The 20822-nt window shown below is 44.5% G+C and overlaps 1 protein-coding gene across 4 annotated transcripts in view; it reads right to left on the bottom strand.

The window, feature by feature from the left end:
• Positions 1-20822, bottom strand: part of SYT17 (synaptotagmin 17) — a 154229-nt gene that overhangs the window by 27260 nt on the left and 106147 nt on the right. For 3 of the 4 annotated variants that reach the window (XM_072120635.1, XM_072120633.1, XM_072120634.1), the window contains exons 2-5: positions 8013-8030; positions 7253-7401; positions 4845-4993; positions 2752-3371 (exon numbers count right to left, since the gene is read on the bottom strand). In XM_072120635.1, coding sequence (XP_071976736.1) covers positions 2752-3371; positions 4845-4992 — 768 coding nt within the window. In that variant the 5' untranslated portion in view covers position 4993; positions 7253-7401; positions 8013-8030. Of the gene's footprint in view, positions 1-2751; positions 3372-4844; positions 4994-7252; positions 7402-8012; positions 8036-20822 lie in introns of all 4 variants that reach the window. The other variant, XM_072120636.1, reaches the window with a different exon arrangement.

Raw genomic sequence — 20822 nt, 5'->3', positions numbered from 1 at the left:
CTGGTGGTGGAGGGAATCAGTGTGTGTCTTGTATAGGGAGAACTTCCTTCTCCACCTCTTGTGAAGATTTGCAACGTACCATTGCATTTTCTAGAAGAAGATGGAATAATGTCTTGGTACTTAGCTGTATATGGTTTCTCTGCTGCAGAATATTATAAAACACTTACATCATAGCTGCTGCAGAGCCTCTCACATTCAGCTAATTATAGTGTTGGGTTGTGGTTATTGCACAATCGGAAAACAAACCTTTATTGATCTGGACTGGTTAATTTTCAGGGAAGTTTTGACTAATTATGCTAATTATGGCAAGGGCTTGGGCTTCCTTAGATAAAGCTTGCTCTATACCCTCTATGAGATGAAATCTGAGACATGCCCATATATATGTCTGCTGCCAAAGATGGAGTGTAGTATGCAAGGACTGCTCCATGATTGCAACATGAAATGTACAACATTTCAGCCTAGAAGCCAGTGAAGTTGAATGGCATAGAGGCTGCAATTAAGGCAGAGGGAAATGTGCAAGGTAGGAATTATGGTGAATTTGCCACGATACGATGGACCACCCAACTGGGCACTTAAAATCTTGTTTGCATATTGATTTAAACTTAGTTTTCTGCATAATTAGACTACGAATTAGTCTAAGTCACTTTGGCATCCCATGTACTAAACCATGGCCTTGTCTTTAGGACATTAGACTAGTCTTATAATAAGTGATTAAATGATTTTCTTGTAGATATGTGCATTTTACACAACTACTAAATGAACAGAAAGGTACAGAAACAGCTGGTTGCATTGGAAACTTTCATTGTGCATTTGTTGCCCTGGATACTGCACTGGTCGGACCTGTACCAAGGGTCCTTCTCATATCGAGCACAACGGCTTCATCATTATAGCCATAGCCAGAACATATGCTGCTCCAACCTGTTTATGATGCCGAGTATTGAGCAAAACATAATCCATGAAGAACATCATGTTCAAGTTCATTCACTTCGAATGAGTCAAGCAGGTAGAATTCCAATTGGTTCTCCTTATGCTCTCATGGAAAGCTCTGCAGCTCCGGTTTGTAGGATGAGCAAGTTCATCTTGACCTGTTCTGCAATGACCCAGCACCGAAACAGGCAAAAAAACATCTAACTATTTCCCTAGAAGGTATGGCAATATGTGACCTGGTTATCCTCAATACGTCTTGGTGCATTTAGAAGTCTTCTCTTCCTCCACAGATGTGGTCCCAAGATTATATTACACAGATAATTTAGAGAATTAATCAATATTTTAATAATGGAGTTAGTGTTTTACCACAGGAAATTTTTGGTATTACACAACCTCAATGTAATTAAATGGCCAATTCACATATTTGACAGGTCCTCCAGAGCTTATAGCAGCTGCACCTAGCTCTCGCCTAGAGCCAGGTTTCCCTGTTTTTTTTTTTTAAAGGGATTTTGCAGTTTACAGGGGGCTAGTAAAATAAATAGTTATTTGATACTTTCTCTTCCCAACAACTCCATTACCAATACCCTGGATCCCAACTTCCTAGAATTCACTAGGAGAGGCGGTTCATCCAACCACTGACTGAGATGGGTCATAAACCAGTGATTGGCTCCTGTGATTTCGGGAGACACATATGAAGTCAAGAACAGTGATAACAGAACAGCAAACTCAACCTCATTCATAGCAGGGAAATGTGCCACATACATAATGGGGTCATTCATTCATAGTGTTACATGGTCTATTTTTTTGGCTCATTAATTGTGTGGTTAAATACACTGTGATTTTAGATTGTGTAGCAAGAGCTCAAAATATCGGTGCAAGACCGAAAAATATCTGAAATGGCTCCATATTCAAGAAGAGGACATAGAACTTGGTAGCCAAACTTTTTTGGAATAACTGTGTGCTGAAAATTGTGCCAAAAAAAGTGTCGGAAAACAAAAAGTGCAGGAAAGGTGTCAGGGTTGAAAAGCTGCTTCCAAGTTCATCAACAAAAAAAGGCGGGAGTGTCAGAAAAGAAGCAAAATTGTGGCACTAACACATCATAAATATGGCCCACAGGGCACAACAGCAACAAAAAAAAAATGCCCAAAATTAACTAGCAACTATTATTTTACAGCCTCCTTTAAATTGGTAAAAATAGAAGTTGAGTAAAATTATTGTTACTTAGTGAACACCATGCTAAAGTGAGTGTTTGAGAAAACTTGTACATCACAAAGACCACCTGAAGACAAGGAAGAAGCAAACATGATCTGCGTCTTCAGCAAATATAACATACAAGACGGCAGCGCTCCTGAAGAGAAGTCCTGGTGCCTCAAGGACAAACTTAAAACATCATTTTTCATTACTGCTAAATGCTTGACTCAAGTCGTTCCCTGTTTGAAAAACCTTAATCATATATCTTCAGGAGAAGAGTCATTTGTGGTAGCAGAAGTATTATACAAAATTTTTTTAAAAAAAATTCAATAATGGTTATGAGTAACGGAAAAATTACATTGTACAACTATAACGCAGTCATGTCTACCACAGAGGCGGGCTATCTCACTACTATGGAGCCTTGTAGAAGAGGGGGTCGTTTCCAGTTGTTCCTATCCTTCATTTTATTTCTGATGAGAACTTCCCTAAGCTTCTATGGTTCTTGGGCCCGGAAGCTTTATGTAATGCCTTTGACCAGTCCACCCCACCCACTGAGTAGTATGTCACTAAACCAACCATTCAATAACATTGCACATAGACTCTTTTCATCCTCATACATAATGTTCACCTTACCTGAGAGCTTGGTATTAAAGCTTTCCACCAATGTCCTCCTTTCACAAGGTCAACCTCACTCAACGACATTGAGACTTTTCCAATAACACAATGTCGTGAAAACTTGTCAAAATCCACAATTGTCAAAAGCAATGTTCTTCTTTGGGCTTCTAAAAATGGGATTTCAAATGTGTATCTCTCCTCAAATACTGGATTCTGAGTCTTACGTTTGACTCCAGTTTGCTTAGAGTTCTTCTGGTCTGGCAGTAGACATATCTTCACGTATGGGTTTGAATGAGCCATGTCTTGCCTAGAACCATCGTAAGATATTGGTGGTGGTAGGTCTCTAGCCTCTATTACTCTGACAATCAGATAGTTGTGCAGTAGATCATACTGAGTACTGAAGTGTAGCATACCTAGTTGATACTTGGTTAGAATTTCATCATCGGTTAATGAGTCCACGTCATCATTACTGGAATCGACAGGATAGAGATGAGGTTCAAATTTCCTGAAATAGTCCTCAGGGGTATATGTTTTCCTCAAAACAGTTGGTTGCACAATTTCTTTTTTAGCTCCTAAAGCACCAAACTCAATTGGTTTAATGTCAATTAATGGAGAACTTGGTCTTCTGGATTCTAAACCTATGCGATGATAAGAAATGAATTAATTAAGAAACCAACAATACAATTATTAATAAAACAGTTGTGTGCAGAAAGTCAAGGTGTCATAAGTCAAGGTGGTGGGACTGAGTGGCTGAAAAACACCCACTCTTGGTCAGAGTCCTTAACCTCAAAGCAAATATGAATCCTTGAACCATCTGAGATATGAACCTCTGTTGTCCATGGGTTGTGCCTGGTTTTTCTGCTCAAAGTTCATGTTCCCAGTCACTCTATTTATTGTCTATTGTCCATAATCGGCTTTCTCCATCAGCTTAGATAACGAATGTCCATGCCCGACCAGCCACTACATGTAATGGGGGGGGGGCAGGATCTCCATTTTTTGATTGCATGGTTCCAAGTGGTCTGATCCCCACTCTAACTTGCAAAGATTATCAGTCCCATAAACCCTTTAGGCTATATTCACACTGCCGTTGCCCGACCGTACCGTACCGTAGCGGGCAACGGCAGTGTACGGGGAGAGGAGGAGCGCAGCTCACCCCGCCCCTCTCCATAGCAACCTATGGCGCACGGCGCCGTATTACGGGAAAGATAGGACAGGTCCGTACCGCTCCCGTAGGGTGCCGTGCGCCCATAGAAGTGTATGGGGGACGTATATCGGCCGTATATACGTTCCCCATACGTTCGTGTGAATATAGCCTTAACAGAACACAAAATCAAAAAAGGGTCCCGTGACCCAAATTCATGTGACTGGTGTTGTTCCCAGGGTTGGGGGCTAGAACCATGAGACACTTATCACTTGTCTTGTGATCATTTGTAATTGTATGATAACCAATATAGCTATTACAAGGGATGATAATTAGTCCTGAAAAGTGATCTCTAAAGAACAGGAAGTTTTAACACTATAATTAGCCAATGTGAAAACCGCTAAATTTTAAAATTTTTTTACTTAACAACGGCATAAAAATCTAAAAGACATTAACAAATATTCTTAAAAATGTGTTTTGAGTTAACAAAATAAATTAACAATGATTACAACTACAGGTGGTCCCCTACTTAGGGACATCCGACTTACAGACGACCCATAGTTACAGACGGACCCCTCTGCCCACTGTGACCTCTGGTGAAGCTATCTGGATGCTTTAGTATAGTCCCAGGCTACAATGATCAGCTGTAAGGTGTCTGTAATGAAGCTTTATTGATAATCCTTGGTCCCATTACAGCAAAAAAATTTGAAACTCTAATTGTCACTGGGAAAAAAGAAAAATAAATTCTAGATTTCTACAATTATAAAATATACAGTTTCCACTTACATACAAATTCAACTTAAGAACAAACCTATGTACCCTATCTTGTACGTAACCCGGGGACTGCCTGTAATGACCCTCTAATTAAAGTAGAACTTTTGGGGGAAATATTATATTTTTACATTACATTATACTTTTAGCACTAGTGTGTATTATAGTATACAAAGGTTACAGGATTCAGAAGTCTTACTTGAAATGCGCCTTGTAAGGCTATATGTCGATCTGGATGTATCTGAAGACGATCGCCTTCTGTCAGGTGATGCGTCTTGTGGAGTCGGAGGAGCCTCACTTGTTGCGTTGTCTGAATCGCCATCCTTGTCTTCACTACGGTTATTCATCCTGGTATATAAAGCAACACACATTTTTTGATGGTAGGCAATAGGAAAATATGCAATGCTAGTATATAGGAATATCATCCCATAAAGGAACCAGTAAAAACTGTGGTCAAGTGTCAGATCCTTTACTATGTGATATGGATGACCTATCCTAAAGGTACATGAACAATATCCAAGTGCTAAAATATCCCTTAAAATCTGTATACAATCTTGTCTCCCATACTACTATAAAACTAGACAGACTTGGACTATGTAAAATAATGTAATGTACAAACCCATTTGGCCACCTGTAGGCCCTTTGGAGCAATGGGAAGTGGGCACTCTATATTCCGTATATACTCAAGTATAAGCCAACCCGAGTATAAGCCGAGACCCCTAATTTCAACACAAAAAACTGGGAAAACCTATTAACTCGAGTATGAGCCGAGGGTGGGAAATGCATTGGTCACAGCCTCCCAGTATATAGCCAGCAAGACCCCTGTAGTATATAGCCTGCCAGACCGTGTAGTGAATAGCCTGCCAGCCCCCTGTAGTATACAGCCTGCCCAACCCCTGTAGTATATAGCCTGCTCAGTCTGTCCTCTTCGGATTCTTCCGCTCCTCTTCGGGTCTTCACGCTCGGTCGGCACTGTCTGTGAGCTGCCGGCATCGCGAGGGGACCCGAAGAGGAGCAGAAAAACCTGAAGGGGATCCGAAGGACCTGCGTCGGCACCATAGCATCGAAACAAGCATATGACCTACGGGTGACGTCGGAAAGGTGAGTTTTGATTTTTTTCTTGACTCGAGTATAAGCCGAGTTTGGGTTTTTGAGAACAAATTTTGTGCTGAAAAACTAGGCTTATACTCCAGTATATCATAATTAATTCAGGGGGCACTTATTATTTGGAGGGTACTGTACAGCTTTAAAATAATTCAGAGGGCATTGTATCAATTCTAAACAGTTTTACTGAGGACGATATAAATTATATAAATATATATTTTAATAAGTTTGGTGAAATTGTTTACATTGTTATTTATTTAGCAGCCATTCTATGCATTATGGGTAATTCAGAGGGCACAGAATACTGTGTCATTCATTTAGATGCCACTTTATATACTGTATATTATATTCATTCAGGGGGCATAGTGGGAGCATTTATTACAGTTTTGTGGCATACAAACCCTGTCACAATAGTCACAATTCCATGTTCATAGTCAGGAATTGTGACTATTTCCCTTTACTTCCCTTACACCACCTCCAAGGCAAATGGGCACGGAAGGGTGTGAAGGGGGCTGTGCCCGGCGGTGGAGTGGGTCTGCACTCTACCTGTAGCACAATTCCACTCCAGGTAGGATATAACAGCGCACCAGCGCACCCACCCGCAAAGTAAAATCATCCGCTGTCGCACCATGTTTATGTTTTCACGCGGTGTATTTTTTTAACATGCAGAAACACAGTGTGGTCAGTAATTTTTTGAGGGGCACTTGATATTTATAAACACAGGGTAGGACATAGCTTTTATACAAAAGAGAATATACTGAAGGATATGCTAAAAATATAAAAATCCAGGAGAAGTAATCATGGAGTTCTGTATCATTGGAGAAGAAACTTCACCTGTCGGTTACTAGATGCCACTTCTGACTGTGTTACTGGCTCAGTGCTTTAGGCACTGTTTATCCTTCTAGTGTTTGGGACAACTCTCTGTCTTCTGAACAGGGTCGGCTTCAGGTTTCAGTAGACAGAACCTCGGTGGGCCCCTTTGCAGTAAACTCACATGGCAGCATTAAAAATTCAGAAACTAAAACAGTCTCCTGTTCCCTGAAATATTCCCTTGTTTATCATACTGAACACCCCCCTCATGGTCATTTTATAAGAAGCCCCCCTCACCCCTATATATTTATTTGATAAAGCCCCCCTCATCTCCACAGCCTTATTTGGGCCCCCCATAATGGCATATCACTTCAGGAGCGGAGCTGGATTTGGGGCACTCTGGTGCCCCCTTTTCTGAGTAACAGAAACCTGTAACAGCAGTGATTCATAGCAAAATGAGGGCTGATCTCCCACCAAAGACATCCAAGACCAGTAACAAATCCTGGAACATGCATGCATTTTTCACAATCCTGCTGCTACTAACAACACACACTAAGTTATGGTTATACAGATCTCCAGGACCAATACCTAGCAGTGTCTACACTGATATCTTCTATAAAACCAGAACAAATGAGATGTGGACCAATCTTTTTGAAAAACACAGAAAAGGTACACAGTCTCCACTATACTAACAGCCATGGTGGTGTCTGAGCAGGAAAGGGTCCCAGGATCTCCACTTCGTCTTCACTTGACTGGCAGCAGCTGCATTCGTAACACTTCTGACAGCAGTTCCTGCACGTCCAGCGACACAGAAGCAAATCGGAAATTTTGGACAGGAACCCCTGTGCCGAATGAAGCAATAAGTAGAAATTTATTACCAAGAGAACTTGGCTTTCATTCAAGTACCAAAAATTATCATACTATACAGTAGCAAAGTAGGGTTCTCCTGCCTCAGGGTCGGCTCCAGGTTTTAGTAGGCCCCTGGGCGACAGAGCCTCAATGGGCCCCTTTGCAGTGAACTGATGTGACAGCATTAAAATTTCAGAAGCTAAAACAGTTTCCTGTTCCCTAGAATATTCCCTAGTTTATCATCCCAAACAGCCCCCTCATAGATATTTTATATACAGCCCCCTCATAGATATTTTATATACAGCCCCCTCACTTTCCTTATGTACAGCCTTATGTGGCCCCCAGCAACTCTGGGCCCCTGCAACAGCCTAAAAACTATATTGATCATCTTTTCTAAGGATAAGTGAACATTTAAAAAAAATCCTGGAATATCTCAGTAAGAAAATCATAATTTGTTTTTCAAAAAATCAGATATTCAAATGCTCCTCAATGTGATCTTCTGATCTCTTACATCTGCCCATTGTCATCCACAGTGTATGTATCACAGGATTTTACAGCCCCTACAATGATAAACCATAATATCACGTGGAAATATTTTCCTTACCTCATTTATTGGCTCCAACTGTCCTTTTTGATATCCGCAATGAAGTAAATGAGGAGGCATTGAAGGAAAAAATAAAACCAATTTAGTGTTTTCATTGATACAGGATGTTGTCAGTAGTAACTAATAACCATCAACTATTAGACTAAAACAGAATTAACATAAAAATGTAATACTAGTTACTGTTTATTAAAGGAAATCTACCATCAAAATCCATCATGATAAGCCAGGGACCCTTACTCATAGATCCAGGCACTGTGACTGTGGTAATCTTCTTATATTTGTTATCTATGGCCTCCTTCCTTCTAAAATCAACTTTTTAATTTATGCTAATGAGTTAGAAGGTCTGGGGGGTGGTTCCAGAACCCTTCTGTGCACTGGCTTCACAGGCCATTACACTGTCTCACCCTGCTTTCTCTGCACTTCCCCATTCCCCAGTGGTGTAACCTTAAGCTGATGGGCCCCAGTGCAAAGACTGTGCCAGGGCCCCGACTATAATGTATGGTTTATAGTAATAGTCTTCTCATATGGGAAAGTGACACCATAAGGGCCCCCTTAACCTCTTGGGCCCTGGTGCGATCGCAACCTCTGCACCCCCTCAAGTTACGCCCCTGCCATTCCCTCTGCTTGATGTAATCTCGTACAGTGAGATTCAGTTCTTCTCTCTCTGTCTGTCTGTCTTCTGGATAAGCAGAAGTGGGAAGTCCCCTGGTTGGCTGAAAGAGTTAAAAACTTTTGAGGATTTGATTATTCTTGCCTGAATCCCTGGAAAAACCCAATTTAACAAAAAAAATCTGCTGTAATGTGAACCAAAAACTCACTTCGACCACATTTTTTTTGGTTTTTACATCTGCCATGGCCCCCAGGAAACATGAAAAACCCCCTAAAATGATGCCCCCCCAAAAAAATCATATACATTCAAGACAAACTATGGAATGAATTCTGTACATATGATTAGCTGGGAGGATATACACTCACCGGCCACTTTATTAGGTACACCATGCTAGTAACGGGTTGGACCCCCTTTTGCCTTCAGAACTGCCTCAATTCTTCGTGGCATAGATTCAACAAGGTGCTGGAAGCATTCCTCAGAGATTTTGGTCCATATTGACATGATGGCATCACACAGTTGCCGCAGATTTGTCGGCTGAACATCCATGATGCGAATCTCCCGTTCCACCACATCCCAAAGATGCTCTATTGGATTGAGATTTATGAGATGGCGCATTATCCTGCTGAAAGTAGCCATGTTGGGTACATTGTGGTCATAAAGGGATGGACATGGTCAGCAACAATACTCAGGTAGGCTGTGGCGTTGCAACGATGCTCAATTGGTACCAAGGGACCCAAAGAGTGCCAAGAAAATATTCCCCACACCATGACACCACCTCCACCAGCCTGAACCGTTGATACAAGGCAGGATGGATCCATGCTTTCATGTTGTTGACGCCAAATTCTGACCCTACCATCCGAATGTCGCAGCAGAAATCGAGACTCATCAGACCAGGCAACGTTTTTCCAATCTTCTACTGTCCAATTTCGATGAGCTTGTGCAAATTGTACCCTCAGTTTCCTGTTCTTAGCTGGAAGGAGTGGCACCCGGTGTGGTCTTCTGCTGCTGTAGCACATCTGCCTCAAAGTTCGACGTACTGTGCGTTCAGAGATGCTCTTCTGCCTACCTTGGTTGTAACGGGTGGCGATTTGAGTCACTGTTGCCTTTCTATCAGCTCGAACCAGTCTGCCCATTCTCCTCTGACCTCTGGCATCAACAAGGCATTTCCGCCCACAGAACTGCCGCTCACTGGATGTTTTTTCTTTTTCAGACCATTCTCTGTAAACCCTAGAGATGGTTGTGCGTGAAAATCCCAGTAGATCAGCAATTTCTGAAATACTCAGACCAGCCCTTCTGGTACCAACAACCATGCCACGTTCAAAGGCACTCAAATCACCTTTCTTCCCCATACTGATGCTCGGTTTGAACTGCAGGAGATTGCCTTGACCATGTCTACATGCCTAAATGCACTGAGTTGCCGCCATGTGATTGGCTGATTAGAAATTAAGTGTTAACCAGCAGTTGGACAGGTGTACCTAATAAAGTGGCCGGTGAGTGTATATAAAGTGGCTCCTATCACACAGGCCTCTGCTGCTCATTAGCAGGGAAGTCATTAAGGAAGGTGAGTAATTATTAGACCCTGGGCGCATTAGATAAAAGGTAAATTACTGAATGTAAGTTTAATGTCGCCATAGGCCCCTTTTTTGTTAGGAAAACAACAAAATAAATGAGCAGTAATTAAGACGATTCAATGTAAGAATTACTACTTCTATAACCAGAACTAATGCTAATTATTTACTACAACTAGTGACATAGACTGGAGGATTGTGCTGATTCACACCAAAAAAAATTACATGTTATGGGTGCATTGTACTAGTGTATAAACCTTGAAAAAGTGGCAATTCCTAGAGTAAGGCCAAGGTAATGAGTAACCCCTCCCCCTGTTCCCACCTCCATGCCAAGTGGGTGGGGTTTGGAGTGGGCGGTGCTGGACCTCAGAGTGCATTAGCTATAGTCTTTACCACTTCCTGGCGCAAGTTATAACTTGATCCAAGCACTGGATATAGTAAAAGGCTGGAGCCTGTTAATTATCATGTGAAACCTGCGGGTTTCGGGGAACATCTAGCACCAACGCACAATGCTTGATAAATTCTCCCCAGTTCATTATCACCATGTAGTATACAAACAATATTGGGCCACATAATACTGCCATATAGTTCTGAAATCTACCAACTAATTTCATCATGATAAACCAGGGACACCTACTCATAGACCCAGGCACAGTGACTTCTGTGTAATCTTCTTATATTTGTTATTCATGGCCTCCTTCCTTCTGAAATAAACCTATTATAAATTATGCTAATGAGTCAGAAGGGCTACCCTAGCCCTTCTTTGTTCTAGCTACACAGGCTATTAGTGTGCGATTATAGGAAGTGTGTTAGGATCAGTGGATCCTCTGGACCACTGCGGGAGATGTAACTAGCCAACACCCGGAACCGGAGCCTAGCGGCACCTGGTATTCACCAGAGCCCGCCGCAAAGCAGGTTGGACTTGCTGCGGCAGGATACCACTAGGTCGTTCCCAGGTGTGACTAGCCCACGGTGGCAGCCGAGGTCGAGGTACCTTAGCGGATGACAATCTCGTAGTCAGGTCCAGGCACTGGGTCAGGGCAGGCGGCAGAGATGCAACATCAAGTCCAAGTCCGGGGGCAGCAACAGGAGGTCCAGGCAGGTGGGAATGGGAACACAGGCACAAGGAACACAGCAACACGGAGGAACTCGGGTAACACGGCAACACAGGACCCAGGAGCGGGTACACACAGGAACGCAGGAATACACAGAAACGCAGGAATACACAGAAACGCAGGAATACACAGGAACGCAGGAATACACAGGAACGCAGGAATACACAGGAACGCAGGAATACTTGCTTGGAAGCTTTCTCTAAGGCAATGAGGCACAAAGATCTGGCAGGGGACACAGGAAGAGGCAGGATTCTTAAAGGTGAGGTGTTCAGCCAGTGCACCAATTAGCGGTGCGCTGGCCCTTTAAATTTTCGGCAGGAGCCGCGCGTCCCCGTCTCCTAGGGCACGCGCGCGGCTCCTGCCGAAAAATTAAAGGGCCAGCACACCGCTAATTGGTGCACTGGCTGAACACCTCACCGGCAGTCCGGGGAAGAGCAGGAGCCGGGAGAGGTGAGTGAGGAGACCGGGCTGCAGCAGGGGCACATGGGGGAGTACGGATGCGCCCGCGATCCGAGACAGGGATCGCGGGAGCACCCGTGACAAAGTGCACAGGGGTGGGTGAGACGTGCTGCTGCACAGGGTAACAACAGCTTGAAAATCTAGAGCACAGAGGGGCTACGGTAGCCTTTCTGGCTCATTAGCTTCACTTTCTGGAGTCCGAAGGCAGCACAAGCTTGATGAACAGGTAAAGAAGATTACCACCGTCACGGTGCCTGGATCTATGAGTAAGTGTCCCTGGTTTTTCATGTTTGGTTTTAATGCTAGATTTCCTTTAAATCAAACCACCCTTCATCAGCCAAATAATACAACACATAATAACATAGTTTACTGATAATGTCTAAAATTTATACAGTGCAAAGTCATACTAGACAGTGTATAATGGCAGCTTTGTCTCAGTTCAGAGATAAAAAAAAGCGCAAAACTTTGGTTTGTGTCTTTAAATCCTTCATTTTGTGCAAATAGAGATTTTTTGCCATTTTCACAAAAACAATCGTTTGATAAAAGTGGCCCCTCCCCATTGCAATTTTGGAGTTTTTGGTGCAAGTTATAAAATATTTTTATTGTAAGCTGATCGTTCCCTCCGTCTTCACATTATACCTGATCATGTGATACTGCTATATAATACGGATATACAAAGTTCATATACTGTGACACCACCATTTAGTCTCCAAATATCGCAATTGAACAACTAAATATAATAGAATCGGAACAGATTAAAGTTTTGTGTCCTGCGATTGATTCTAGAGGCCTCGTAGCAGTCAGCTTTCCATTTCTCAGAGATTATGCGGCTTGCTGCTTCCTGGCTAAATTGACTTTTCCACTTCACAGTAACAGCAGTCGCAAATCACTGGGACAGTTCAAGCAGAGAAAAACCTGAAAAGTGACTTACTGATAAGACGGCAGCCTATGGCAATCCCAATGTACTGCTGGTTACTTATGGACACTCGGTTGCTGGATACTCTATACTGATGTTGTTTGGGTTCAGCAGAGAAGAGGATGAGGATAATACATACAGAATATGCCTACGCTCACTTGTAAAGGCTATTACAATAATAATAATAGGTGCTATCACATATAGGACAATGTTAAGTGTGATGTATTATTGGGCACAGCACAGTAATACTAATCCTATTCTAGATTGATGGGCAAAGCACGGTACTACTACTCTTATCCTGTATGTTTGGGCACAATAATGCTACTGCTATTCTAGATATATGGGCAAAGCACAACAATGCTTTTCTTATCCTGTATATATGCGCATAACACTCAACTACCACTATTCACTTGTATATAAGACTACAGCACAGTACTGCTACTCTTATACTGTATATTTGGGCACAGGACCTCTACTTGTCTAGTTACATGGGCACAGCACTGCATTACTACTCTTCTCCTGTACAAACTGTATGGGCACAACACATACTACTACATATCCTGTATATATGGTATGACACAGAACTACCACTCTGATCCTGTATACCGTATATGGACACTGTATTGTTCAATTAATCCCATCATGTATACATGAGCACAGCACAGTACTACTACTCCTATCCTGTATATATGGACACTGTATTGTCCTACTAATCCCATCCTGTATACATGAGCACAGCACAGTACTACTACTCCTATCCTGTATATATGGACACTGTATTGTCCTACTAATCCCATCCTGTATACATGAGCACAGCACAGTACTGCTATTCTGAATCTGTATATATGAACATTGCGCTGTATTACTACTCCTATCCTGTATATATGAGCACAGCACAGTACTACTACTCCTAATCTGTATATATGGGCACAGCACAGTACTACTACTCCTATCCTGTATATATGAGAACAGCACAGTACTACTACTCCTATCCTGTATATATGGGCACAGCACAGTACTACCACTCCTATCCTGTATATATGAGAACAGCACAGTACTACTACTCCTATCCTGTATATGCACACAGTGCTACTATTCCTATCCTGTATATATGGGCACAGCTCAATAATACTACTTTGATCCTTTATTTATGGACACTGCACTGTACTACTATCCTATCCTGGATATATGAGCACATCACAGTACTATTACTCCTATCCTGGATATATGAGCACATTACAGTACTATTACTCCTATCCTGTATACATGAGCACAGAACAGTACTACTACTCCTATACTGTATATATGGGCACGGCACAGTACTACTACTCCTTACCTGTATATATAGGCAAAGCACAATACTACTCCTATCCTATATATATGAACACAGTACTACTACTCCTATCCTGTATATATGAGCACGTTACAGTACTATTACTCATATCCTGGATATATGTGCACAGCACAGTGCTACTACTCCTATCCAGTATATATGGGCACAGTGCTACTACTCTTATCCGGTATACATGAGCACAGAACAGTACTACTACTCCTATACTGTATGGGCACACCACAGTACTAATACTGCTATCCTGTATAAATGCATACAGTATAGTACTACTATACTGTATATATGGGCACAGCACAGTACTGCTATACGTATCCTGCATACATGGGCACAGCACAGTACTCTTACTCCTATCCTGTATATATGGGCATGGCACAGTACTACTATTCCTATCCTGTATATATAGGCACTAGAGATGAGCGAACATGCTCGTCCGAGCTTGATGCTCGTTCGAGCATTAGCGTACTCGAAACTGCTCGTTGCTCGGACGAATACTTCGCCCGCTCGAGAAAATGGCAGCTCCCGCCGTTTTGCTTTTTGGCGGCCAGAAACAGAGCCAATCACAAGCCAGGAGACTCTGCACTCCACCCAGCATGACGTGGTACCCTTACACGTCGATAGCAGTGGTTGGCTGGCCAGATCAGGTGACCCTGGGATAGACTAGCCACTGCCCGCGCTGCTCGGATCATTCTGTGTCTGGATGCCGCTAGGGAGAGAGCTGCTGCTGGTCAGGGAAAGCGTTAGGGTGTTCTATTAGCTTACTGTTAGGCAGGAGTGATTCTCCAAGAACCCAACAGCCCTTCTTAGGGCTACAATAACGTTATACTTTTTTTTTTTTTTATTTGCATCTAGTACCATTTTGTGAGGAATTAGCAGGGGGACTTGCTACCGTTGTGTTTAGCTCTTAGTGGCACACATATCCACCTCAAACACCAAAGTGGGAAAATTTAGTAGGGGTTGGATTTCAATTAGGCACAGTCTGCCATTTTTCCTTTTTTATTTTACGTTTATTTTGTTTAATAACTCAGTGTCATCTCATCTGGCATAGTAGTGTGCTTTCATACTTGGCTAGAAAATAGCCATAGGAGAATCCAAACGGCTTACGCCTACAGTAGCGTTATATATTTGATTTCTGGTTGATCTGCTGGTGGCTGTACTTGCTGCAGTGCATCTACTAGCCAATTGTGAGCAATTTGTAGTGAGACTTGCGACCGCTGTGTTTTGCGCTTAGTGACGCACATATCCATTGCAAAGACCGAAGTGGGAAAATTTAGTAGGGGTTGGATTTCAATTAGGCACAGTCTGCCATTTGTCCTTTTTTATTTTACGTTTATTTTGTTTAATAACTCAGCGTCATCTCATCTGGCATAGTAGTGTGCTTTCATACTTGGCTAGAAAATAGCCATAGGAGAATCCAAACGGCTTACGCCTACAGTAGCGTTATATATTTGATTTCTGGTTGATCTGCTGGTGGCTGTACTTGCTGCAGTGCATCTACTAGCCAATTGTCAGCAATTTGTAGTGAGACTTGCGACCGCTGTGTTTTGCGCTTAGTGACGCACATATCCATTGCAAAGACCGAAGTGGGAAAATTTAGTAGGGGTTGGATTTCAATTAGGCACAGTCTGCCATTTGTCCTTTTTTATTTTACGTTTATTTTGTTTAATAACTCGGTGTCATCTCATCTGGCATAGTAGTGTGCTTTCATACTTAGCTAGAAAATAGCCATAGGAGAATCCAAACGGCTTACGCCTACAGTAGCGTTATATATTTGATTTCTGGTTGATCTGCTGGTGGCTGTCCTTGCTGCAGTGCATCTACTAGCCAATTGTGAGCAATTTGTAGTGAGACTTGCGACCGCTGTGTTTTGCGCTTAGTGACGCACATATCCATTGCAAAGACCGAAGTGGGAAAATTTAGTAGGGGTTGGATTTCAATTAGGCACAGTCTGCCATTTGTCCTTTTTTATTTTACGTTTATTTTGTTCAATAACTCAGCGTCATCTCATCTGGCATAGTAGTGTGCTTTCATACTTGGCTAGAAAATAGCCATAGGAGAATCCAAACGGCTTACGCCTACAGTAGCGTTATATATTTGATTTCTGGTTGATCTGCTGGTGGCTGTACTTGCTGCAGTGCATCTACTAGCCAATTGTCAGCAATTTGTAGTGAGACTTGCGACCGCTGTGTTTTGCGCTTAGTGACGCACATATCCATTGCAAAGACCGAAGTGGGAAAATTTAGTAGGGGTTGGATTTCAATTAGGCACAGTCTGCCATTTGTCCTTTTTTATTTTACGTTTATTTTGTTTAATAACTCGGTGTCATCTCATCTGGCATAGTAGTGTGCTTTCATACTTGGCTAGAAAATAGCCATAGGAGAATCCAAACGGCTTACGCCTACAGTAGCGTTATATATTTGATTTCTGGTTGATCTGCTGGTGGCTGTACTTGCTGCAGTGCATCTACTAGCCAATTGTCAGCAATTTGTAGTGAGACTTGCGACCGCTGTGTTTTGCGCTTAGTGACGCACATATCCATTGCAAAGACCGAAGTGGGAAAATTTAGTAGGGGTTGGATTTCAATTAGGCACAGTCTGCCATTTGTCCTTTTTTATTTTACGTTTATTTTGTTTAATAACTCGGTGTCATCTCATCTGGCATAGTAGTGTGCTTTCATACTTGGCTAGAAAATAGCCATAGCAATAGGATAGCATTGTTTGGTTTTAAAAACTCAAAAACACAAAAAAAAAAAAAAACACAAAAAAAAGTAAAAAAAAAATTAAAGCTATAACTCTCATTTTAAAAATGTTTAACCCGAGGGCTAGGGGTAGAGGACGAGGGCGGGGACGTGGGCGTCCAACTACTGCAGGGGTCAGAGGCCGTGGTCCTGGCCGGGGTGAGACACCACCTGCTTATGAGGGAGCAGGGGAACGCCGCAGAGCTACACTCCCTAGGTTCATGTCTGAAGTTACTGGGACTCGTGGTAGAGCACTGTTGAGGCCAGAACAGTGCGAACAGGTGATGTCGTGGATTGCTGACAATGCTTCGAGCAATTTGTCCACCAGTCAGTCTTCCACGCAGTCCACCCATGTCACCGAAATCGCCACTCCTCCAGCTCCTGCACCTCAGCCTCCTCCCCCCCAGTCTGCCCCCTCCCAGGAAAATTTGGCATTTGAACCGGCATACTCTGAGGAACTGTTTTCTGGACCCTTCCCACAGTCACAAACCACTTGTCCGGTTGCTGCTGAGCAATTTTCCGATGCCCAGGTTTTCCACCAGTCACAGTCTGTGGGTGATGATGACCTTCTTGACGTAGTGGAAGTGTGTAAAGAGGTGTCCGACGATGAGGAGACACGGTTGTCAGACAGTGGGGAAGTTGTTGTCAGGGCAGGAAGTCCGAGGGGGGAGCAGACTGAGGGATCGGAGGATGATGAGGTGACAGACCCAAGCTGGGTTGAGAGGCCGGGTGAACACAGTGCTTCTGAGACGGAGGAGAGTCCTCGACCAGAACAGGTTGGAAGAGGCAGTGGTGGGGCCAGATGGAGAGGCAGGGCCAGAGCTGGTGCATCAGCGCCAAATGTGTCAACTAGTGAAGCTCCCGTGGCGAGGGCTCTTGCGGCGAGGGCTAGATCTTCAGAAGTCTGGAGGTTCTTTAAGGAAACACCGGATGACCGACGGACTGTGGTGTGCAACATTTGCCAAACCAGGCTCAGCAGGGGTTCCACCACTACTAGCTTAACTACCACCAGTATGCGCAGGCATATGAATGCTAAACACCCCACTCAGTGGCAACAAGCCCGTTCACCTCCGGCCGTGCACACCACTGCTCCTTCCCCTGTGTCAGCTGATAGTCAGCCCCCTGCCCAGGACCCTGCCACAAAAACCCCATCGTCGCCTCCACGATCCTCCACAGCATCCACCAGCGTTCAGCTCTCCATACCCCAGACGCTGGAGCGGAAACGCAAATATAGTGCAACCCACCCGCACGCCCAAGCCCTTAATGTGCACATCTCCAGATTGCTTAGCCTGGAGATGCTGCCCTATAGGCTAGTAGAGACCGAGGCCTTTCGCAACCTCATGGCGGCGGCCGCCCCTCGGTATTCGGTCCCCAGCCGCCACTACTTTTCCCGATGTGCCGTCCCAGCCCTGCACCAGCACGTGTCAGACAACATCACCCGTGCCCTGACCAACGCCGTTTCTGACAAGGTCCACCTGACCACGGACACGTGGACGAGTGCTGCCGGGCAGGGCCACTATATATCGCTGACGGCACATTGGGTTAACTTGGTGGAGGCTGGGACCGAGTCTGACCCTGGGGCTGGTCATATACTGCCGACGCCGAGGATTGCGGGGCCTACCTCGGTCCAGGTGTTTCAGGCCTACTATGCCTCCTCCTCCTCCCACCCCTCCTCCACCTCCTCCTCCGAACTACCATCCGTGGGCACGGCGCCATCAGTCGGTAGCTCTAGGCACAGCAGCAGTGCCGTTGCTAAGCGACAGCAGGCGGTGCTCAAACTGCTGAGCCTAGGCGATAAAAGGCACACCGCCCAAGAGCTATTACAGGGCATCACGGCGCAGACTGATCTGTGGCTGGCACCGCTGAACCTGAAGCCAGGCATGGTTGTGTGTGACAACGGCCGTAACCTGGTGGCGGCTCTGCAACTCGGCAGACTGACACATGTGCCATGCCTGGCCCATGTGTTAAATCTGATAGTTCAGCGTTTCCTCAAGACATACCCCAATCTGTCAGATTTGCTCACGAAGGTGCGCCGCATCTGTGCGCATTTCAGGAAGTCCAGCACAGATGCTGCCACTCTCCGGGCAGCGCAGCGCCGCCTCCAACTGCCCGCTCACCGACTGTTGTGCGACGTGCCCACGAGGTGGAATTCAACACTGACCATGTTATCCAGAGTTTACCAGCAGCGCCGAGCCATTGTAGACTGCCAGATGTCAACTTCCACCAGAACTGGTAGTCAGGTCAGTCAGCTTCCTCAAGTCTAGAATGAGGAGTGGACGTGGATGTCTGATATCTGTCAGGTGCTGAGTAACTTTGAGGAGTCAACACAGATGGTCAGTGGCGATGCCGCCATCATCAGCCTCACCATCCCGCTGCTTGGCCTGTTGAAAAACTCTCTGATCAGCATGAAGTCGGAAGCTTTGCGCTCGTCACAAGAGACGGGGGAAGAATATTCCCTTGTTGATAGCCAAAGCACCCTTAGGTCTGTTTCTCAGCGCATATCGGAGGAGGTGGAGGTGGAGGAGGATGAGGAGGAAGAGGAGGAGAATGTTGGCGAGACACAAGAGGGGACCATTGTTGAGTCCTTTACTGTTCAGCGTGTATGGGCAGAAGAAGAGGAGTTGGAGGAGTTGGAGGAGGAGGAAATGGACAGTCAGGCCAGTGAGGGGAGTGAATTCTTACGCGTTGGTACTCTGGCGCATATGGCAGATTTCATGCTAGGCTGCCTATCCCGTGACCCTCGCGTTCAAAGAATTTATTCCAGCACCGATTACTGGGTGTTCACTCTCCTGGACCCACGGTACAAGCAAAATCTTTCCACTCTCATCCCTGCAGAGGAAAGGAGTGTGAGAATGCATGAATACCAGCAGGCCCTGGTGCACAAGCTGAAACAGTATTTCCCTTCTGACAGCGCTAGCGGCAGAGTGCGTAGTTCTGCGGGACAAGTAGCGAGGGAGAGTAGGCGAGCAGGCAGCTTGTCCAGCACTGGCAAGGGTACGCTTTACAAGGCTTTTGCCAGCTTTATGTCACCCCAGCAAGACACTGTCACCTGTCCCCAGTCTCGGCAGAGTAGGGCTGATCTTTACAGAAAGATGGTGAGGGAGTACGTAGCTGACCATACCATCGTCCTAAATGATCACACAGCTCCCTACAACTACTGGGTTTCAAAGCTGGACATGTGGCACGAACTGGCGCTGTACGCCTTGGAGGTTCTTGCCTGCCCTGCCGCTAGCGTCTTGTCCGAGCGGGTTTTCAGTGCAGCTGGTGGCATCATCACCGATAAGCGTACACGCCTGTCGACTGACAGCGCTGACAGGCTGACGCTTATTAAGATGAATAAAGCCTGGATTTCTCATAATTTCCAATCTCCACCAGGTGAAGGAAGCTCAACCTGAATAATTGATCCACTCCTCCTCCTCCTCATTTTCCTCCTTCTCCTCCTCTTTGTACAGTAAAGCAGAGGAAACTGGCTATTTTTTGACAGGGCCCACTGGCTCTTGCTATAGTACTTTATGCATTTAATTTTTCTGGAGGGCCACCGACCCGGTCCTCTGTTTTAAACAATTTTTGGGAGTGCCACATACAGGCACTCAATCTATTCAATTTTTCTGGAGGGCCACCGACCCGTTCCTCTGTTTTAAACAATTTTTGGGAGTGCCACATACAGGCACTCAATCTATTCTATTTTTCTGGAGGGCCACCTACCTGCTCCTCTGGTTTGAAAACTTTTTGGGACTGCCACATACAGGCACTCAATCGATTCCATTTTTCTGGAGGGCCACCTACCTGCTCCTCTGGTTTGAAAACTTTTTGGGACTGCCACATACAGGCACTCAATCTATTCAATTTTTCTGGAGGGCCACCTACCTGCTCCTCTGGTTTGAAAACTTTTTGGGACTGCCACATACAGGCACTCAATCTATTCAATTTTTCTGGAGGGCCACCTACCTGCTCCTCTGGTTTGAAAACTTTTTGGGACTGCCACATACAGGCACTCAATCTATTCAATTTTTCTGGAGGGCCACCTACCTGCTCCTCTGGTTTGAAAACTTTTTGG

This window comes from Engystomops pustulosus, chromosome 8 (assembly GCF_040894005.1).
Source record: "Engystomops pustulosus chromosome 8, aEngPut4.maternal, whole genome shotgun sequence".
Lineage (NCBI taxonomy): Eukaryota > Metazoa > Chordata > Amphibia > Anura > Leptodactylidae > Engystomops > Engystomops pustulosus.
The sequence above is the reverse complement of the archived record's forward strand: the minus strand, read 5'-3'. Positions and strand labels throughout refer to the sequence as shown.